Source organism: Lithobates pipiens, unplaced genomic scaffold (assembly GCF_037356315.1).
Source record: "Lithobates pipiens isolate NorthernLeopardFrog02 unplaced genomic scaffold, aLitPip1_a1.2 Scaffold_1, whole genome shotgun sequence".
Classification (NCBI taxonomy): domain Eukaryota; kingdom Metazoa; phylum Chordata; class Amphibia; order Anura; family Ranidae; genus Lithobates; species Lithobates pipiens.
The window spans coordinates 107,101,133-107,120,169 of record NW_027507685.1 but is presented as its reverse complement, the minus strand read 5'-3'; the positions used below and the strand labels follow the sequence as shown (position 1 = coordinate 107,120,169).

The window sequence follows — 19,037 nt, the reverse complement described above, 5'->3', positions numbered from 1 at the left end:
TTCAGCCTTGAGGGTGCCACCATCCCTTCTGCTGCATCTGCACTCCTGCCTGGAGGGATCAGTTGTCTGCTTGTTCCAGCTACCTGCCTACCACTTCTCTGGGATTTCTACAGACACCTCTACAGCCCGGCCGAGTGCTCCGATCCAGCTCCAGGTTCAGCGATCCTACCAGGCACTCGTGCGACTCTGCATCTCGGTGCTTCCTGTCGGCTCTATCAGGGACTCCGAGTCAGAGCTGTAAGAGAGGCCGTCCTCTGCATATCAGGCTCCATCACCAGGTACGTGACACTCCCACACATGCTCATGTGCATCCTCTTTCTCTCATCCCTCCTTTCTCTCTCATCCTCCCTCCCTTACCCCTCACACCTCTTTCATCCCCTTTCTCTCTCTCTGTCTTTCTCTCACTCTCTCATCCTCCCTCTCTCTCTTTAATTGAATTTGTTATAACAAAAAATAGTTAGCATTTTTATTTATTTATTGTTTATAAAAGGCCCCACCAAAATCCTCAGCACCAGGCCCATGATGTTCTTAATCTGGCACTGGCTATAGTGCCTGACCATCAATGCTAGGGGCAGGCATTGTCGAACCATGTCTTTACAGAGTTGGCTTTGTACACAGAGGCCCAGTCGTGGTGGAACAGAAAAGGGTCTTCACCAAACTGTTACCACAAGGTTGGAAGAACACAATTGTCTACAATGTCTTTGTGTTCTGTAGCACTAAAAGTACCCTTCACCAGAAACACATGAACTCCACTACGTAGAGACTACCTACCTTTGTCTATAAAGAGTATGTTTTCTAAAAGAGGTGAAACCTTTTCATTTTAGGGGGGTATTCTTATACTAATTTAATTGGAATATCATCTATATTATCATCTTAAAAATATATTTTTATACTTAATTATGCATCAATAAAGCAATTTAAACTGAAGGGGAGGTTTTCTCATTTCCTCTTTGCAACAAGGGATACTTGCACGCAAGGTTACAAAAAGTACAAAAAGAGCAATAAAGAGTAATCAAATGTGAAATCTGTTACTTGTGGGCGCATACTGTACATTCAGCATGACAATGGAGTTTTTCAAACATATCTTCTTGAGAAATAGAAGTGAAAAATAACGCAGAGATTAGGAGACCACATGGCAGATGTTTTTTATGGTCTGTTGAGCACAGTTTTTGTTCCCCCCCCCCCCAGACGATGTTCATGATAATTATAGTCTGGGGATCATTGTTATTGCTAAGATAACTTTCAAATAAATTGCTGTAAAGTAGCATACTGTTCTATATGTAAAAGAGAGAGAAAAATTTTTTATGTAACAACAACCTTTATCTTCCGTGGAGGTAGCCTCAGAATACGATGGAACTCAAGATACCCATACCAGGGCTCAGAGCTGGAAAAGGGTCACCCGGGGCCCAGTTGAGTGGGCTTTCGCCTTCTTCTTCCCCCCAGTACACAAAACTCACTCCAGTTCCTGCCCCCCTCCACTTACACAGCTCCACTCACCTCTAGCCTCCCCCCCCAGAACAGATTTCCCCCATTCTCCCCAGTTCAGAGCTCCCCCATCCCATAGTACCCCCCAATGTACAGAGCTCCCCCCACCTCCTGGCCAATACATACCTCCCCCTCCCACGTCACAGCATCCCCAAATACACAGAGCGCCCCCCAAATACACAGATCTGCCTATGCCCAAGCACCCCCGAATACACAGAATCAGCCCCTCTCCCCACCTCTGAGCACTCCCCATTACACCTAACTCCCCCCTCCTTCCACCCTCCCCCCCACCTTCACTACAGAGCTCCCCCTATGTCTAGCCTCCCCCAAAAACAAATGTCCACCCTTCTTCCCAATACAGAGCTCCTCCATCCTGTATCACCAGGCCAATGTACAGACCTTCCCCACCTCCTAGCACCACCAATACACAGAGATGCCCCCCCTCCCAGGACCCCCCAATACAGAGATCTCCTCCCAGCACCCCCCAATACACAGATCTCCCCCACCTCTTAGCACCTCCCAATACACAGAGCTCCCCCCACTTCCAAGAACCCCCCAGTATACAAAGCTCACCCCTCCTACCACCACCACCCCCACTCCCCCAACAACACCCCACGACAGAGCTCCCTCCCCCTCTAGCACCTCCCAATACACAGAGCTCCTCCTAGCACTCCCTATTACACAAAACTCCCCCTCCTATCAAACCCCCCCCCCCCCCACCTACAGAGCTCCCCCACACATCTAGCCTCCTCCAAGAACAAATGCCCACCCTCCTTCCCAATACAGAACTCCTCCACCCTGTAGCACCCTCCAATGTACAGACCTTCCCCCACCTCCTAGCACCCCCAATACACAGATCTCCTCCCACCCCAGCACCCCCAATACACAGACCTCCCCCACCTTCTAGCACCTCCCAATACACAGAGCTCCCCCCTCCTAGCACTCCCCATTACACAAAACTCCCCCGCCTACCACCTTCCCCCCACTACAGAGGCCCTCCCACATCTAGCCTCCTCCAAGAACCAATGCCCCCCCTCCTTCCCAATACAGAGCTCCTCCCGCCTGTAGCACCCCCAATGTACAGACCTTCCTCCACCTCCTAGCACCCCCAGTACACAGATCTCTTCCCACCTCCTAGTACCCCCAATACACAGCTCTCCTCCCACCTCCTAGCACTCCCTAAAACACAGAGCTCCCACCCCCCCCCTCCTAATACATGGCAGGGCTAGATTACCCACAAGATAACCAAGTAGGTAGCCTTGGGTCCAGTAGGTGTGAGGACCTGACCATGTCACAGGGCACTCCCAAATAAACAGATCTCCCCCACCTCCTAGCACCTCCCAATACACAGATCTGCCCCCACCTCCTAGCACTCCCCATTACACAAAACTCACCCTCCTACCACTCTCCCCCCACTACAGAGCTCCCCGTCTAGCCTCCCCCAAGAACAGATGTTCCCTCTCCTTCTCAATGCAGAGCTCGATACCCTGTAACCCCCCCCCCCGCAATGTACAGATCTTCCCCCACCTCCTAGCACCCCCAATACACAGGTATCCCCCCACCTTCTAGCACTCCCTAAAACACAGAGCTCCCCCCAAATCCTAATATATGGCAGGGCTAGATTATCCATGTAAAGAAACGTCCCACACTCCGCTTGAGTGCTTTTGTCAAATACCGCTTCCTCCCAGTCTGAATATAGATAGCAGATATTCCAACTGCTCCCAACAACAAACAAGGCAATACTCGTTTGGTTGCTGAAAATGAACTGACTGATTTATGACACACAAATATATACAGCAGGCTGACAACACAAACTGTATCCAGAAACCTAATTAACATGAACTAGTTACCTAATCATTTGCCCAGACTGGGTGACTCAGAGATATGACCTTTCAGGGTAGACTTGCCGTCTCCTCACCTCCAACTTACAATACACATAAGTAGAAACACATCCCCCAATAGTTTACTAGGAGACAAAGGTGTGTTAATGAGCACAAAAAAAACTATTGCCATTCCACTAGCAAAAGACCGATGAGAGCTTTTGGTCGGAAAATGCTTCCATGTGGGTATGCTCCATCGGACTTTGTCTGGCCGAATTTCCGCCAGCAAAAGATTGAGAGCATGTTCTCAATTTTTCGGTCGGAAAAGGTTCCGATCGGAAATTCTGCTCCCTTGTAGGAATTCCTACGCGCAAAATTTCCTACGCGTGCTCGGAAACAATTCAACGCATGCTTGGAAGCATTAAACTTCATTTTCTCGGCTCGTCGTAGTGTTGTACGTCACCGCGTCCTTGCCAGTCGAAAGTTCAGCAAACTTTTGTGCGACCGTGTGTGTGTGCAAGCCAAGCTTGAGCGGAATTCCAGTCAGAAAAAGCATCCAAGATTTCCTGATGGAAAATCCGCTCGTGTGTACGCGCCATAACAGTATTAAACAGAGGAACAAGGCTATTTTCAGACTGCAGAAACAATGGGGGAGATTTACCAAAACTGGAGCACTGTTCTAGTGTAGCTGTTCATGGTAGCCAATCAGCTATGGACTGAAGCTTGTTCAGTTAAGCGTTGACAATAAAACGTGGAAGCCGATTGGTTTCTGTGCAGAGCTGCACCAGATTTTGCACTCCCTCGTTTTAGTAAATTTCCCCCAGTGCGGTCCTTTATTATTATTTTTTTAATGTATGTATAATTAGAACATTGTCAGTAGCCATGAACCAATGTTAAGGCCACATGGCCATGTTTGGCCAACGACATTGACCAAATTTTGCCATGTAGCCATATTAGGTCAATGATGTCACCAGCATCCCCAACCCTCTGTTACGTGTGACAGCTGCCGAGTCCTAAACGGAGCACACAACTTCCATAGAGCTTGTTTCATCTGAGTGAAAAGGAGTTACCGCAGAGTCTGCCCCACGTGCATACTTAATCCTACCTACAGTGTACTTGAACCAGAGCCAGTCCAAGGGGCGGGCAGAAGAAGTGGCCACCTTAGATGCTTCAGAGGGGAGGATGCAAGAATGGCAGGGCCCGGAGTTCAGCTTTAATTAACAAGACATAAGGCTTAATTGAGTACCATGCAAAAATGTTGGTGCACCCTTTGTTACAGGAGAATCAACTGTTCCATAGAAGTCATTGGCTTATTTGGTTACTTGTTGTATAGTCTCACCTGGAATGGGTATGGAAATCGCTCTATGATAGAGATCTGTTCGGTATCTGCAAATTCATCTCTGTGCTTAAAAGGGAAAAAAAAAGGGATGGTAATAAAAGAGTTCAAAGTATTCAGACATGCAAAACGGAACTTTTATTCTTCTGTGATCAAAGGTCACTAAAGGCTGGATGTGCAGGCCAAATATAGCAACATCAATATACTTTGGTTAACCGGACAATGACGACTAATTTGCATACCAAAATAATATATATATATATATATATATATATATATATATATATATATATATATATATATATATATATATGTGTGTGTGTGTATATATAAAAAAAAAAATTTTTTAACACAAATAAGGGTTTTGTTTGGTGCACTCTTCAAATAGAAATCTGGCTGTTTTTGTCATGAGTTGACAAATACACAAAAACGTAAAAAACAAATAATGTATTTTTTTATTAAGGCTGTAATTGTCTCTGACACTTACAGTAATAAACAGGGGAACATGGCTATCTTCAGACTGCAGAGCTATCTCCAGGCTGAAGGCGTATTTTGTCAGTGAAGTTCTTCAGCCTGGATGTAATCACAATATCAAAGATGACGTATGTATTAACTCCTAAATGCTCATTTCTCAACCCATGTACATTATCTCTTCAGGACTCTGTCCCAAGACATGTATGTTAACCTCTCAGCACCCACTACCCAGCTCATGTAGGTTCACTCAGAGCTACTACTACTACTACTCGCTACCCAATGCTTTAACTTCCCAGTACCTATTCCTTTGCTTATGTCTACTTACTACGGCATGTCACTAGCACATGTGGTAACCATCGGCGGTTGGTCCATAAGGGACACAGGGGCACTGCCCCCCCTTATTTTCATGCGGAGGGCCAGACTCGTAGGTTTCTATGAGTTTTTTTTTTTTTGGAAGCACATGTTTAAAGCCCGAGGCTCTAATTGGCTTCAAAAAGGTTGTGCTTGGGGCACAGAATCCACCCACTCGTGACATCAGCAAATCAATATTCACTATTGTCTTCCAGTTCCTCCTGCTGGCCAATCAGGACAGGAGGCGGACCTTAAAGACCAGATTAGCCGGGAGGAGAAGCTGCAACCGTGGATGGAGTGAGTGCAGAACATTGCAGAGCACCAACCGCCACTGGTGGTAACCCTCAGCAGCCAGTCACTGGCACATGTGTAATTATCCTTGCTTTTGGTCTGATCAAGAGCAGTGGTCTCCAGACTGTGGTGCCTTGCTTGCCTTTATCCAGCCTTCTTGGACACTATTCATCCCATTGACACTAACGAAGGGACTCTATTTCTCCCACTGACACCAATGATGGGGCACTATTCCCCCCCACTGACACCAATGATGGGGCACTATTCCCCCCACTGACACCAATGATGGGGCACTATTCCTCCCACCGATACCAATGATGCGGGCACTATTCCCCCCACTGATAACAATGATGGGGCACTATTCCTTCCACTGACACCAATGATGGGGCACTATTTCTCCCACTGATACCAATGATGGGACACTATTCCTCCCACTGATACCAATGATGGGACACTATTCCTCCCACTGATATCAATGATGGGACACTATTCCTCCCACTGATATCAATGATGGGACACTATTCCTCCCACTGACACCAATGATGGGACACTATTCCTCCCACTGATACCAATGATTGGCACTGATACCAATGATGGGGCACTATTCCTCCCACTGATAACAATGATGGGGCACTATTCCTCCCACTGATATCAATGATGGGGCACTATTCCTCCCACTGATACCAATGGTGGGGCACTATTCCCCCCACCGATACCAATGATGGGACACTATTCCTCCCACTGATACCAATGATGGGACACTATTCCTCCTACTGATACCAAAGATGGGACACTATTACTCCCACTGATACCAATGATGGGGCACTATTCCTCCCACTGAAACCAATGATAGGGCACTATTCCCCCCACTGATCCCAATGATGGGGCACTATTCCTCCCACTGACACCAAAAATGGGGCACTATTCCTCCCACTGACACCAATGATGGGGCACTATTCCCCCCACTGACACCAATGATGGGACACTATTCCTCCCACTGATACCAATGATGGGACACTATTCCTCCCACTGATACCAATGATGGGACACTATTCCTCCCACTGATACCAATGATGGGGCACTATTCCACCCACTGATTCCAATTATGGGATACTATTCCTCCCACTGATGCCAATGATGGGGTACTATTCCTCCCACTGATACCAATGATGGGACACTATTCCCCCACTGATACCAACGATAGGACACTATTCCCCCCACTGATACCAATGATGGAACACTATTCCCCCCACTGATATCAATGATGGGGCACTATTCCTCCCACTGATACTAATCATGGGGCACTATTCGTTCCACTGATATCAATGATGGGACACTATTCCCCCCACTGATACCAATGATGGGACACTATTCCTACCACTGATACCAATGATGGGGCTCAGTTCACCCCACTTGGACCAATGTTGGGGCACTATTTCACCCACTGATACCAATAATTAGTCATTTTCTACCATCCAGCCCCCCTAAAGCCTGATAACAGTAAACTGGCCCTTTGTTTAAAAAGTTTGGAGACCCCTGGTCCAGAGAAATACAGTACAAACGCCTCCCCTATATAGGATCTCCAACAAGATTATCAAGTGTCCACTAGCCTATGGCCATATAGCATTAGTGTGCATAAAGTCTACTTACCAGTATTTGCCTTTCTGGTGGTGGGTTTTCCTCTGGTTCTACACATTCTACACAGACCACCTTTTCTAAGTCGACAAACCCCTTCTTACTTCCACGACGCTGTCAATAAAAGAACATAAAGTAAAAACTCTGCAGTGTTTTATTAATTCAAAGTGACTTTTTTGTAACGTTCTCTTGGCAAATTAAAGCTGAACAGCTAAATGCACAAATTACATACATACATATATTGGGGCTGTTTTATATTTTTGTCCAGCCAGTCCTGCGATTTACATGCCTCTGCCACACAGCACAGCACAGCCCTGTTTGTAAGGGCAGAAGACCTGATTCTTCTCCATTTTGGTTATCACCTCAAGCCTATGACTGGACAGTGATAGAAGAAGCTGAACACTCGTGACTCGATGTCACTCCGCTCTCTCCTCCTACCAGCATTTCTTTAGTTAACAGATAATCACAGCACCATAGGTGTGAATGGAGCCATGGTATACAACCAGTCATTGGGAGTTCATCACTATTGGCCACAGTCTGCCCCTTCATACCTCTTCGGTCTCATGCAGCACTGGGCGCTTAGGTCCATTACATGAGATCCCAACGTTGGGGGTTGGGGGAGAGCTCTGTACTGGGTGGAAGGGAGTTTGGGGGAGAACTGTGTACCGGGGAGGGGGTTGAAGAAGGGCTTTGTACTGGGAGATGGGTTGGGGGGAGATTTGTACTGGGAGAGGGGTTGGGGAAAGAGCTCTGTAATGGGTGGGAGTGAGTTGGGGGGAGAGCTCTGTACTGGTTGGGAGTTTGGTGGAGAGCTCTGTACTGGAGAGGGGTTGGGGGTAAGAGCTCTATACTGGGTGGGTGTGAGTCGGGGGGAGAGCTCTGTACTGGTTGGGAGTTTGGTGGAGAGCTCTGTACTGGAGAGAGAGTTGGGGGAGAGCTCTGTACTGGGCGGGAGGGAGTTGGGTGGAAAGCTCTGTACTTTGCAAGGGGTTAGGGGAGAGGTCTGTACTGGGAGAGGGGTTGGGGGAGAGCTCTATACTGGGTAGGAGGGAGTTAGGTGGAGAGCTCTGTACTGGGGGGTTGGGGGGAGAGCTCTGTAATAGGGCAATTGGAGGGAGAGCTCTGTACTGGGGAGGGGGTTGAGGGAGAGCGCTATACTGGGAGAGGGGTTGAGCTCTGTACTGGGTGGGATGGAGTTGGTTAGAGAGCTTTGTACTGGGGAGGGGGTTAGGGGAGAGCTCTGTACTGGGAGAAGGGTTGGGGGGAGAGCTCTATACTGGGTGGGAGGGAGTTGGGTGGAGAGCTCTGTACTGGGGGGTTGGGGGGAGAGCTCTGTAATGGGACAATTGGAGGGAGAGCTCTGTACTAAGGAGGGGGTTGGGGGAGAGCTCTATACTGGGAGAGGGGTTGAGCTCCGTACTGGGAGAGGGGATGGGTGAGAACTCTATACTGGGTGAGAGTTGGGTGGAGAGCTTTGTACCGGGAAGGGGGTTGGGGAAGAGCTCTGTACTGGGAGAGGGGTTGGGGGAAGGCTTTATACTGGGTGGGAGGGAGTTGGAGGGAGAGCTCTATACTGGGGGGAATTGGAGGGAGAGCTCTATACTGGGCGAGGGGTTGAGCTCTGTACTGGGAGAGGGGATGAGGGAGAACTCTATACTGGGTGGGAGGGAGTTGGGTGGAGAGCTTTGTATTGGGAAGGGGGTTGGGGGAGAGCTTTGTATTGGGAGAGGGGTTGGGGGAAGAGCTCTGTACTGGGTGGGAGGGAGTTGGGGGAAGAGCTCTGTACTGGGTGGGAGGGAGTTGGGGGAAGAGCTCTGTACTGGGTGGGAGGGAGTTGGGGGAAGAGCTCTGTACTGGGTGGGATGGAGTTGGGGGAAGAGCTCTGTACTGGGTGGGAGGGAGTTGGGGAAAGAGCTCTGTACTGGGTGGGAGGGAGTTGGGTGGAGAGCTCTTTACTTTGCAGGGGGTTGGGGGAGAGGTCTGTACTGGGAGAGGGGTTGGGGGAGAGTTCTATACTGGGTGGGAGGGAGTTGGGGGGAGAGTTCTATACTGGGTGGAAGGGAGTTGGGGGGAGAGCTCTATACTAGGTGGGAGGGAGTTGGGGGGAGAGCTCTGTACTGGGGGGTTGGGGATAGCTCTGTAATGGGGCAATTGGAGGGAGAGCTCTATACTGGGAGAGGGGTTGAGCTCTCTACTTGGAGAGGGGATGGGGTAGAACGCTATACTGGGTGGGAGGGAGTTGGGTGGAGAGTTTTGTACTGGGAAGGGGGTTGGGGGAGAGCTCTGTACTGGGAGAGGGGTTGGGGGAAGGCTCTATACTGGGTGGGAGGGATTTGGAGGGAGAGCTCTATACTGGGGGGAATTTGAGGGAGAGCTCTGTACTGAGGGGTTGGAGGGAGAGCTCTGTACTGAGGGGTTGGAGGGAGAGCTCTGTACTGAGGGGTTGGAGGGGGAGCTCTGTACTGAGGGGTTGGAGGGAGAGCTCTGTACTAAGGGGTTGGAGGGGGAGCTCTGTAATCGGGCAATTGGAGGGAGAGCTCTGTACTGGGGAGGGGGTTGGGGAGAACTCTATCCTGGGAGAGGGGTTGAGCTCTGTACTGGGAGAGGGAATGGGGGGAGAGCTCTGTACTGGGTGGAAGGGAGTTGAGTGGAGAGCTCACTCTCACTCTTTTTGCAAGTAAATCAGACCATAAGTTGGTACTAAATCAATAAAAGGCATTAGGCCAGCAGTTCCATTGCTCCTTCACATCACAGTTCTTCAATTGTTACATAAGTGAGGCAGTGTCAGCAAACATGGCAGTACTCTTTCTTCCCATTTCTATAAATCATATGCTTCCCCTGTGTTTGTCGTTTTATGAGGACAACAGCAGCAAAAGTCCCGATCTGTAAGCTTGTCAGCCCTTCCATATGACGCCATTCATGTTTAAGAGGGAGTGGTTGCCAAGTACAGTCCAAACCACCATCAATTTAAAACACATTTTACCTACGGCAACTCTACTTCCAATTGGCTCCCACTACTGTCAATCCCAGACAATGAGCCATCGAGGAAAGAGCATGCGTGGGGCCGAGCTACATTCAGTGTGTGAATAGACACACGGAGAAGCGGCTCGGGAGAAAGCCTGCTCGGGTGCCCAGATAGCAAGGTGTGGGCACTCAAGAGGAGTGAGGGGCCAGAAACGATGGTGGGGGGACCCCGAGGAGGATCAGAACTGTTCAGTGCAAAAAAACACTGCACATAGCAGGTAAGTATGATATGTTTGTCATTTTGAAAATAAAAAATAAAATCTGCCTTCAATATCACTTTAAATCGATGGTGCTAAATAAGTACTGCTTGTAATAAATAAATGGGTTTACAAAATCAGGGGACACAATGCAATACAGAAGGGTTAGAAGGACCCTACTCCTGGGAGCTTACAATTTAAAGGGAAGGGCAACTGATGGGATGATCTGACGGAGAAAGTTTTGTTTTTAGGTGTAGGCGAGATGGGCTACCCCAAAGGGATGAGTTTTCAGGGATCACTTAAAAGGTGGACAGAGTAGAAGACAGCCAGACAGGTTGGGGTAGGGAGTTCAAGACGATAGAAGAAGCTCTGGAGAAGTCCTGGAGGTCAGCCTGGGAGGAGGTGACAAGGGAGCTAGAGAGTAGAAGGTTCTGGAAGGAAAGGAAAGGATGGTAAAGGTGACAGTTGGAGACAAGGTTGGTGATGTAACTAGGAGCAGAGTTGTGGTTGGTTTTTTTATGTTGTTGCTGGTATTCTACGTTTTTTTGGTACAGTTGGTAAGGTGGATGGGTCTGGCAGTAGCTTTCCATGATGGAATGAAGGCGGGATAGCTTGTGTAGAGGTAGAACAATGGGGAGGGAGTTTCAATATTGAAGCTCATATACCACAAATAAGCTCCAGCACATTCAGTTACAATAACAATTCATATCCTTTCTTGATGTGCTGGAAGAAGGAAGACATTGGTAGAATTGTTATTCCAATGTGAGAACAACCTCAGCTTTCTCCAGCCTGTGGTCTGACAGTATATAGGCTTCTTGTCGGTTTCAGAATGATATCTTCATTTTCCCGTATTATTCATCTCTTTTGTAGGCTGTTTCCTTGGAAGAACATTCATTCTGACTTCTTGAAGCACAAAAAAATATATATATTTCTAAATGTTGTTGTATTTTACGAATGTGACTAATTTCCCACTGCTAAGAGTTCCTGATTCTACTGTTTGCAAGTGGCTTATTGTTTGGAATTGACCATACAGTGGGGACAGGGCCGTCTTTAATATTGATTGGACCCCAGGAAAAAAAAAATTTTTTGGGGGGGGGCCCCTCCCATGCAATTTCACTCTCCACCTGCACTGAGACATACAATAAATAGAAGCTAGACTTAAAATCAGTTTACTGTATCAGGTGAGGCAGCAATTGTGATTGGTTGCCAGGGGTTACAGCATATCATTACTGCTTACTGACTGGTTGCTAGAAGTTACAGCACACATTACGGCTCACTGATTAGTTGCTAGAGGTTACAGCAAATGATTTCTGCTTGTTAATTAGTTGCTAGAGATTACTGTACAGTAATACTGCTCACTGATTGCTAGAGGTTACAGCACATCATCTTCTCACTGCATGGAAGCATGATATACATATGAATGCCACCTTTATTTACATATCAATGCAGATGGCCACAGCTCTTTGCTTAGTAATGGCACTGCTATTTACATATGAATGCCAGTTATTTACATGTAAACACAGGGTCTGCAGGTGAGTCATCTGTACACAAGAATAGGGCTAAAACTTCAAGGGACAAGGAAATTTAAACTGGGATAGTTGGCAAGTATGAGGCAGCTGCTTTGGGCCCCACAACAATGACAGGGCCCAGGGCAGCTGCCCCTTTTGCCCTGCCTTAAAGACGGCCCTGAGTGGGGATAGAAAGTTTGGGCACCCCAGGTAAAAATGCTTATTAATGTGCATAACGAAGCCAAGGAAAGATGGAAAAATCTACAAATGGCATCAAATTACAGATTAGACATTCTTATAATATGTTAAAAAAAGTTAGATATTTCCATCATTTACACTTTCAAAATTACAGAAAGCAAAAAAATTACGTCTGCAAAAGTTTGGGCACCCTGCAGATTTAATATCTTGTACTGGCCCCTTTGGCAAGTATCACAGCTTGTAAACACTTTTTGTAGCCAGCCAAGGGTCTTTCAATTCTTGTTTGAGGTATCTTTGCCCATTTTTCCTTACAAAGGTGTTCCAGTTCTTTGAGATTTCTGGGCTGTCTGTCACGTGTGACGGACTGGGGTTTATATGGTCACAAAACAGACACCCCAAAGCAAAGTACATATTCATTTTTTTTTATATTTCTAAACATCTTCCTTCTATTCTATTAATAACCAGTAGATGGCAGAGAAGGTACACAAACAGAGTCTATATAAGGCCACACACCATGTGACTGGAAATTAAACTACTTCCAGCCATAAAGTCAGTGGTCATATCTCATGCTGTTTGTGTGATTCTTTGCAGGTATGTACTCTAAATTGTTCCTAATCTGTATTAACCTGTGATAGAAAGATTCCTAAACATCTTGAGCAGATGCAGAAAAAGTCTCAGCAGATTTTATGCTATAGTTTTGCTGTAATTAGAAGTTTAGAACAGCATGTGTCAGAAACAAGTGAAAAGTGCATAAGAACATGAAAATACTGCATTAGTCAGAACAAATGTCTATGATAAACACTAAACCGTTCTAAATGGGTATATTTAAACCTGATTTATTGAAAATGGCATAGATTTATAGAAGCACATGTTTTCTGTTATTTAATATAGAGAAAAACCTATTGTATGTAAAGCTTATGTATTGCATCATACAGACATGCAATGTGCACCATCTAGTGGTTAAAAAAGAGTACTACCATGAAAATATTTGTATTAAAGCAATGCATTGCTAGTATGATTATTGCACACTTAAAGTGTACCAGAGAGATAAAGATAATTATCTATAACACTGAATAACAGGGATATATGTTATTAAAATTTAGTAATGTTCATTGTTATAACTACATTTTAAAATACTTTAGTTAAAATCTGTATTATATATATTGTTAATGGTTATAAACATGTGACTATAAAAATTTAAAAGATGTATTGTTATGTAAAAATTAAACTACTTCCAGCCATAAAGTCAGTGGTCATATCTCATGCTGTTTGTGTGATTCTTTGCAGTCCACGCCAAGCTGATCACCTTATCTCATCGCGTCTACAATCATCGGCTCTCTTAATTCACATTTTGAGGCCGGTAACACACGCACTGCTCTTTTAAGGTCTATCCATAGATTTTCAATAATGTTGAGGTCAGGAGATTGTGAAGGCCATGGCAAAACCTTCAGTTTATGCCTCTTGATGTAATCCCCCATGGATTTTGAGGTGTGTTTAGGATCATTATCCATTTGTAGAAGCCATCCTCTCTTTAACTTCAGCTTTTTCACAGATGGCATCAAGTTACCATCCAAAATTTGCTGAAATTTTATTGAATCCATTTTTCCTTCTACTCGTGAAATGTTCCCTGTGCCACTGGCTGCAATACAACCCCAAGCATGATTGATCCACCCTCATGCTTAACAGTTGGACAGAGGTTCTTTTCATTAAATGATGTGCCCTTTCTTCTCCAAACGTACCTTTGCTCATTCCAGCCAAAAAGTTATATTTTAACCTCATCGGTCCACAGAACTTGTTTCCAAAATGCCTCAGGCTTGTCTATATGTTCATTTGCAAAGTTCAAACGCTGATTTTTGTGGTGAGGATGTAGAAGAGGTTTTCTTCTGATGACTCTTCCATGAAGACCATATTTGTACAAGTATCTCTTTATAGTGGAATAGTGTACCACAACTTCAGTGTCTGCCAGATCTTTCTGGAGGGATTGTGCAGTCAAATGTGGGTTTTGAATTGCTTTTCTCACAATCCTGAGAACTGTTCTGTCTGAAATTTGTCTTGGTCTTCCAGATCTTGCTTTAACTTCAACTGTTCCTGATGACTGCCATTTCTTAATTACATTCCAAACAGAGAATATTGACATCTGAAAATGCTTTGCTATCTTCTTATAGCCTTCTCCAGCTTTGTGAGCGTCAACTATTTTCAGTTTCAGTTTTCTAGACAACTGCTTAAAAGAACCCATGGTGCTGATTGTTGGGGCAAGGTCAGATGAGTCTGGCCATTTAAAACCTTTGAGATTGACATCACCTGGTCTTCCCAGACAATGATTGAGAACAATCCATGACACTGGCAGGTCTCAGCTTTGCAAAGGGGGCAGTGCATGCTATAAATTCTGCAGGGTGCCCAAACTTTTGCAGATGCCATTTTTTGTTTTCTGTAATTTTGAAAGTGTAAATGATGGAAATAAAATCTAACTTTTTTTGACATATTATAAGAATGTCTAATCTGTAATTTGATGCCATTTGGAGATTTTTCCATCTTTCCTTGGCTTCGTTATGCACATTAATACACATTTTTACCTGGGGTGCCCAAACTTTCGATCCCCACTGTACATCATCCCAGGGATTTGTGTTGGGCAGAATGTGGTGGTACTTTATTTCACTCTATTCCCCTCTAGCACAGGCCCTGTGCTCACCGACTTGTTAATTGTAAACACAGAAGTCAGTACTTACTTCCTCTGCTGGCTTTTATGTTTACAATGACAGCGTGCCTCTCAGGAGGCTTAGGTGCATAACACTCCATGTCACAGGAAACTCACGGCAACAGCTGATAATGCAGCCCTCGTCTCCAGCCAGATTGGAGGATTTCGCCCGATAAGTACTTGCTCCTCTTCCACAGCACCATCCATCTCTACCACTCTGTAGTGGAAAGGGGGTGGGGAAAGCTCTTTGTTGGAGAGAGCTACTGCAGAAGAGCTCTGCACAGAGGCCGGGGGATCTTGAGGGAAGAGCTCCATAGTGCGGAGAGCTCTGTACTGGAAAGGGGGTTGGGGGGAGAGCTCTGTACTGGGTGGGAGGTCGTTGGTTGGAGAACTCTGTACTGGGGAAGGGATTGGGGAGAGCTCTGTACTGGGGAGGGGGTTGGGGGAGAGCTCTGTACTGGGTGGGAGGAAGTTGGTTGGAGAACTCTGTACTGGGGAGGGGGCTGGGGAAGGGCTCTGTACTGGGTGGGATGGAGTTGGGGGGAGAGCTCTGTACTGGGTGGGAGGAAGTTGGTTGGAGAACTCTGTACTGGGAGAAGGGGTTGGGGGAGAGCTCTGTACAGGGAGAGGGTTTAGGGGTAGAGCTCTGTACTGGGTGGGAGGGAGAGCTCTGTACTGGTGGGTTGGGGGATGAGCTCTATAATAGGGCAATTGAAGGGAGCGCTCTGTACTGGGGAGGGGCTTGGGGGAGAGATCTGTACTGGGAGAAGGGTTAAGCTCTGTACTAGAAGAGGGGTTGGGGGAGAGCTCTGTACTGGGTGGGAATGAGTTTGGTGGAGAACTCTCTACTGGGGAGGGGGTTGGGGGAAAGCTCTGTACTAGGAGAGGAGTTGGGGAAAAGCTCTACACTGGGTGGGAGGGATGTGGGTGAAGAGCTCTGTACTGGGGGGGAATTGGAGAGAGAGCTCTGTACTGGGGGGTTGTGTGTAGAGCTCTGTAAAGAGGGGAATTTGAGGGAGAGCTCTGTACTGGGGGGTTTGGATGAATGTTTCTACACCTTTGATAAAGGGACCCTCCAAGTCAGCACCCATTGATATATAACATGTTTCATCACATAAACTGTAAATGATAATCAAGCTCTCAAGACCACCCCCGGGGTGGTTGTCTACCTTCCTAGATGGCCACCATGGAAGAGCCCACAGAGTTTATAAAATTAACAGATGTTCCTGTTGACACACAGATCCTTGTTTAAAGATGCAAATCCTTCACGTGTACAGGGTATTGGGTACATTTTGGCCGCATGATTAAAATTACATGGTAATAACCGAGCTCTACACAGCACACATTGCACTCACTGGGTTACCGTAATGAAAATTATATTTTAATAATGAGACGTTTCATGGCACACGTTTGTTTATGACTTATTTGAATATTCGTCTATGCTCTTTTGTTTTGCCATGCAAATTACTTTTAACTTAATATTGCAGTGGCGGCTCTGGGCTCACCTTAGGACTGACATATCAAACTCATACATACAAAAATACATCATCTAAATAACAAACAATATAAATCATAAATATAATATAATATAAATATCTTTTTTTTTTTACACAGTATTTTATTTTATTTTTTTCCAAACAACTCAATGAGTGAAACTGAGGCCGCGTACACACGGGCGGACTGTCTGACGGACTTGGTCCGCTGAAACGTGTTTCAGCGGACAGTCCGCTCGTGTGTAGGCTTCAGCGGACTTTTTCAGCGGACAGTCTGGCGGACTAAGTCTTTCGGAATTTCCGTAATATTGTCCGTCCAAACTTGGTTTCAGCAGACAGTCCGCTCGTGAGTAGGCTAGTTCGACGGACTAAGTATGGCGCATGCTCAGAAAGGATTTACACGGCGGAAGGTTGCATTGCAGTGTATTGGACGTCGTATTTCTAGTCCCGTCGTACGTGCCGTACACGTCATCGCGCAAGCTTTCAGCGGACTGTCTGTTCGTCGTGTGTGGTCAAGTCCGTTCATTCAAAAGTAGGACTGACTGTCTGTCGGATTGTTTGACGGACTTAGTTAGACGGATAGTCCGCCCGTGTGTACGCGGCCTGAGAGTTTCCAATTTGGAAAAATTTCATAAGTGGAAAAAAACAGCATCAAATTCAGACACAAACCCTGCTAATGGTTACAGGAAAGTAAGCTCCTGTGCTCTCCTCGCGTCCCTAGCAGTGGATGGCGAGTTCTTCCAGAACGTGTTGAAAACAGAATGCAAAAATGTGTCACCCAGCACTAATTTCCGAAGATGCTGACTGCAATCTCAAACACAAGGTGGGCGATTTACTAAAGGCTGTTGACTTTGCAAGGGAATTTTCCTTTATCTCAGTGAAGGAGGTGAAGCTTCTACTGACTTCCATCATCCAATCACGTCCAAGCAAAAATACTTTTTTTTTGTTTTTGTTTCCTTTTTTTCCCCTTGCAATTGACTGGTTATTGCTTGAAAATTAAATTTTTACCATATTATTTACTTTTTCCAAGGGAAAATTCTCTTGCACAGTGCTCAGCCTATTTGCCTGTACTGAATCAACCACAATGAATTTCTGCCAACTGGATGACTCACAGCATTAAAGAATGCAACACCACTAGCCCGTCCTGGTGCAAGAGGAAAGTGGTAAAGCGGATGACTGAAAAAAATTATTTAAACCATTTGACGACCGACGCACACCGATTTACGTCGGCACAATGGCAGCAGTGGGCAAATGGGCGTGCCTGCACTTCCCCTTTAATTTACGGGGCTAGTGGGTGCATGCGCGTGCCCGCCACATACAGCGCGACCGTGCCCGCGGACTCGATGTCCGCTGGTGTCCCGGTGATCGTGTCACGGAGCGGCAGAACGGGGAGATGCCTATGGAAGCAAGGCATCTTCCCATTCTGCCTAGTGACATGACAGGGATCTACCGCACCCTGTGATCGGAGCAGTGATCGCTGTCATGTCAGTGGTAGCCCATCCCCCTCCCCACAGTTAGAATCACTCCATAGGACACACTTAACCCCTTGATCACCACCTAATGTTTAACCCCTTCCCTGCCAGCGTCATTTACTCAGTAATCAGTGCATTTTTAAAGCACTGATCACCGTATAAATGACAATGGTCCCAAAATAGTGTCAAAAGTCTCCAATACGTCCGCCATAATGTCGCAGTCATGATAAAAATCGCAGATCGCCGCCATTACTAATATAAAAAAATACCAAAAATCTATCAGTGCCACCTCATAAGTGCTCATCAGTGCTGCCTCATCAGTCCTGCCTCATAAGTGCCCATCAGTGCAGCCTCATCAGTGCCCATCAGTGCTGCCTCATCAGTGCTGCCTATTAGTGTCGCCTGTCAATGCCATCAGTGCCTCCTTATCAGTGCCCATCAGTGCAGCCTCATCAATGCACATCAGTGCCACCTCATCAGTGCCCATCAGTGCAGCCTCTTCAATGCACATCAGTGCCCATCAGTACAGCCTCATCAGTGTCTATCAGTGCCACCTCATAAGTGCTCATCAGTGCTGCCTCATCAGTCCCCCTCATAAGTGCCCATCAGTGCAGCCTCATCAGTGCCCATCAGTGCTGCCTCATCAGTGCCCATCAGTGCAGCCTCATCAGTGCCGCCACATAAGTGCTAATCAGTGCTACCTCATCAGTGCTGCCTCATAAGTGCCCATCAGTGCTGCCTCATCAGTGCTGCCTCATCAGTACCCATCAGTACCCATCAGTGCAGCCTCATCAGTGCTCATCAGTGCCGCCTCATAAGTGCTAATCAGTGCTACCTCATCAGTGCACATCAGTGCAGCCTCATCAGTGCCCATCACTGCAGCCTCATCAGTGCTGCCTAAGTGCCCATCAGTGCTGACTCATCAGTGCCCATCAGTGCTGCCTATCAGTGCCATTAGTGTCAGTGTAATTAGTGTCACCTATCAGTGCCGCCTATTAGTGTCGCCTATCAATGACATCAGTGCCGCCTTACCAGTGCCCATCAGTGCAGCCTCATCA

The 19,037-nt window shown here is 46.5% G+C and overlaps 1 protein-coding gene across 1 annotated transcript in view; it reads right to left on the bottom strand.

The window, feature by feature from the left end:
- BTK (Bruton tyrosine kinase) overlaps positions 1–19,037 on the bottom strand; it is an 88,710-nt gene that overhangs the window by 57,445 nt on the left and 12,228 nt on the right. The window contains exons 3-4 of the mRNA XM_077471048.1: positions 7,408–7,506; positions 4,645–4,710 (exon numbers count right to left, since the gene is read on the bottom strand). Of these exons, the coding sequence (XP_077327174.1) occupies positions 4,645–4,710; positions 7,408–7,506 (165 nt within the window). The remainder of the gene's footprint in view (positions 1–4,644; positions 4,711–7,407; positions 7,507–19,037) is intronic.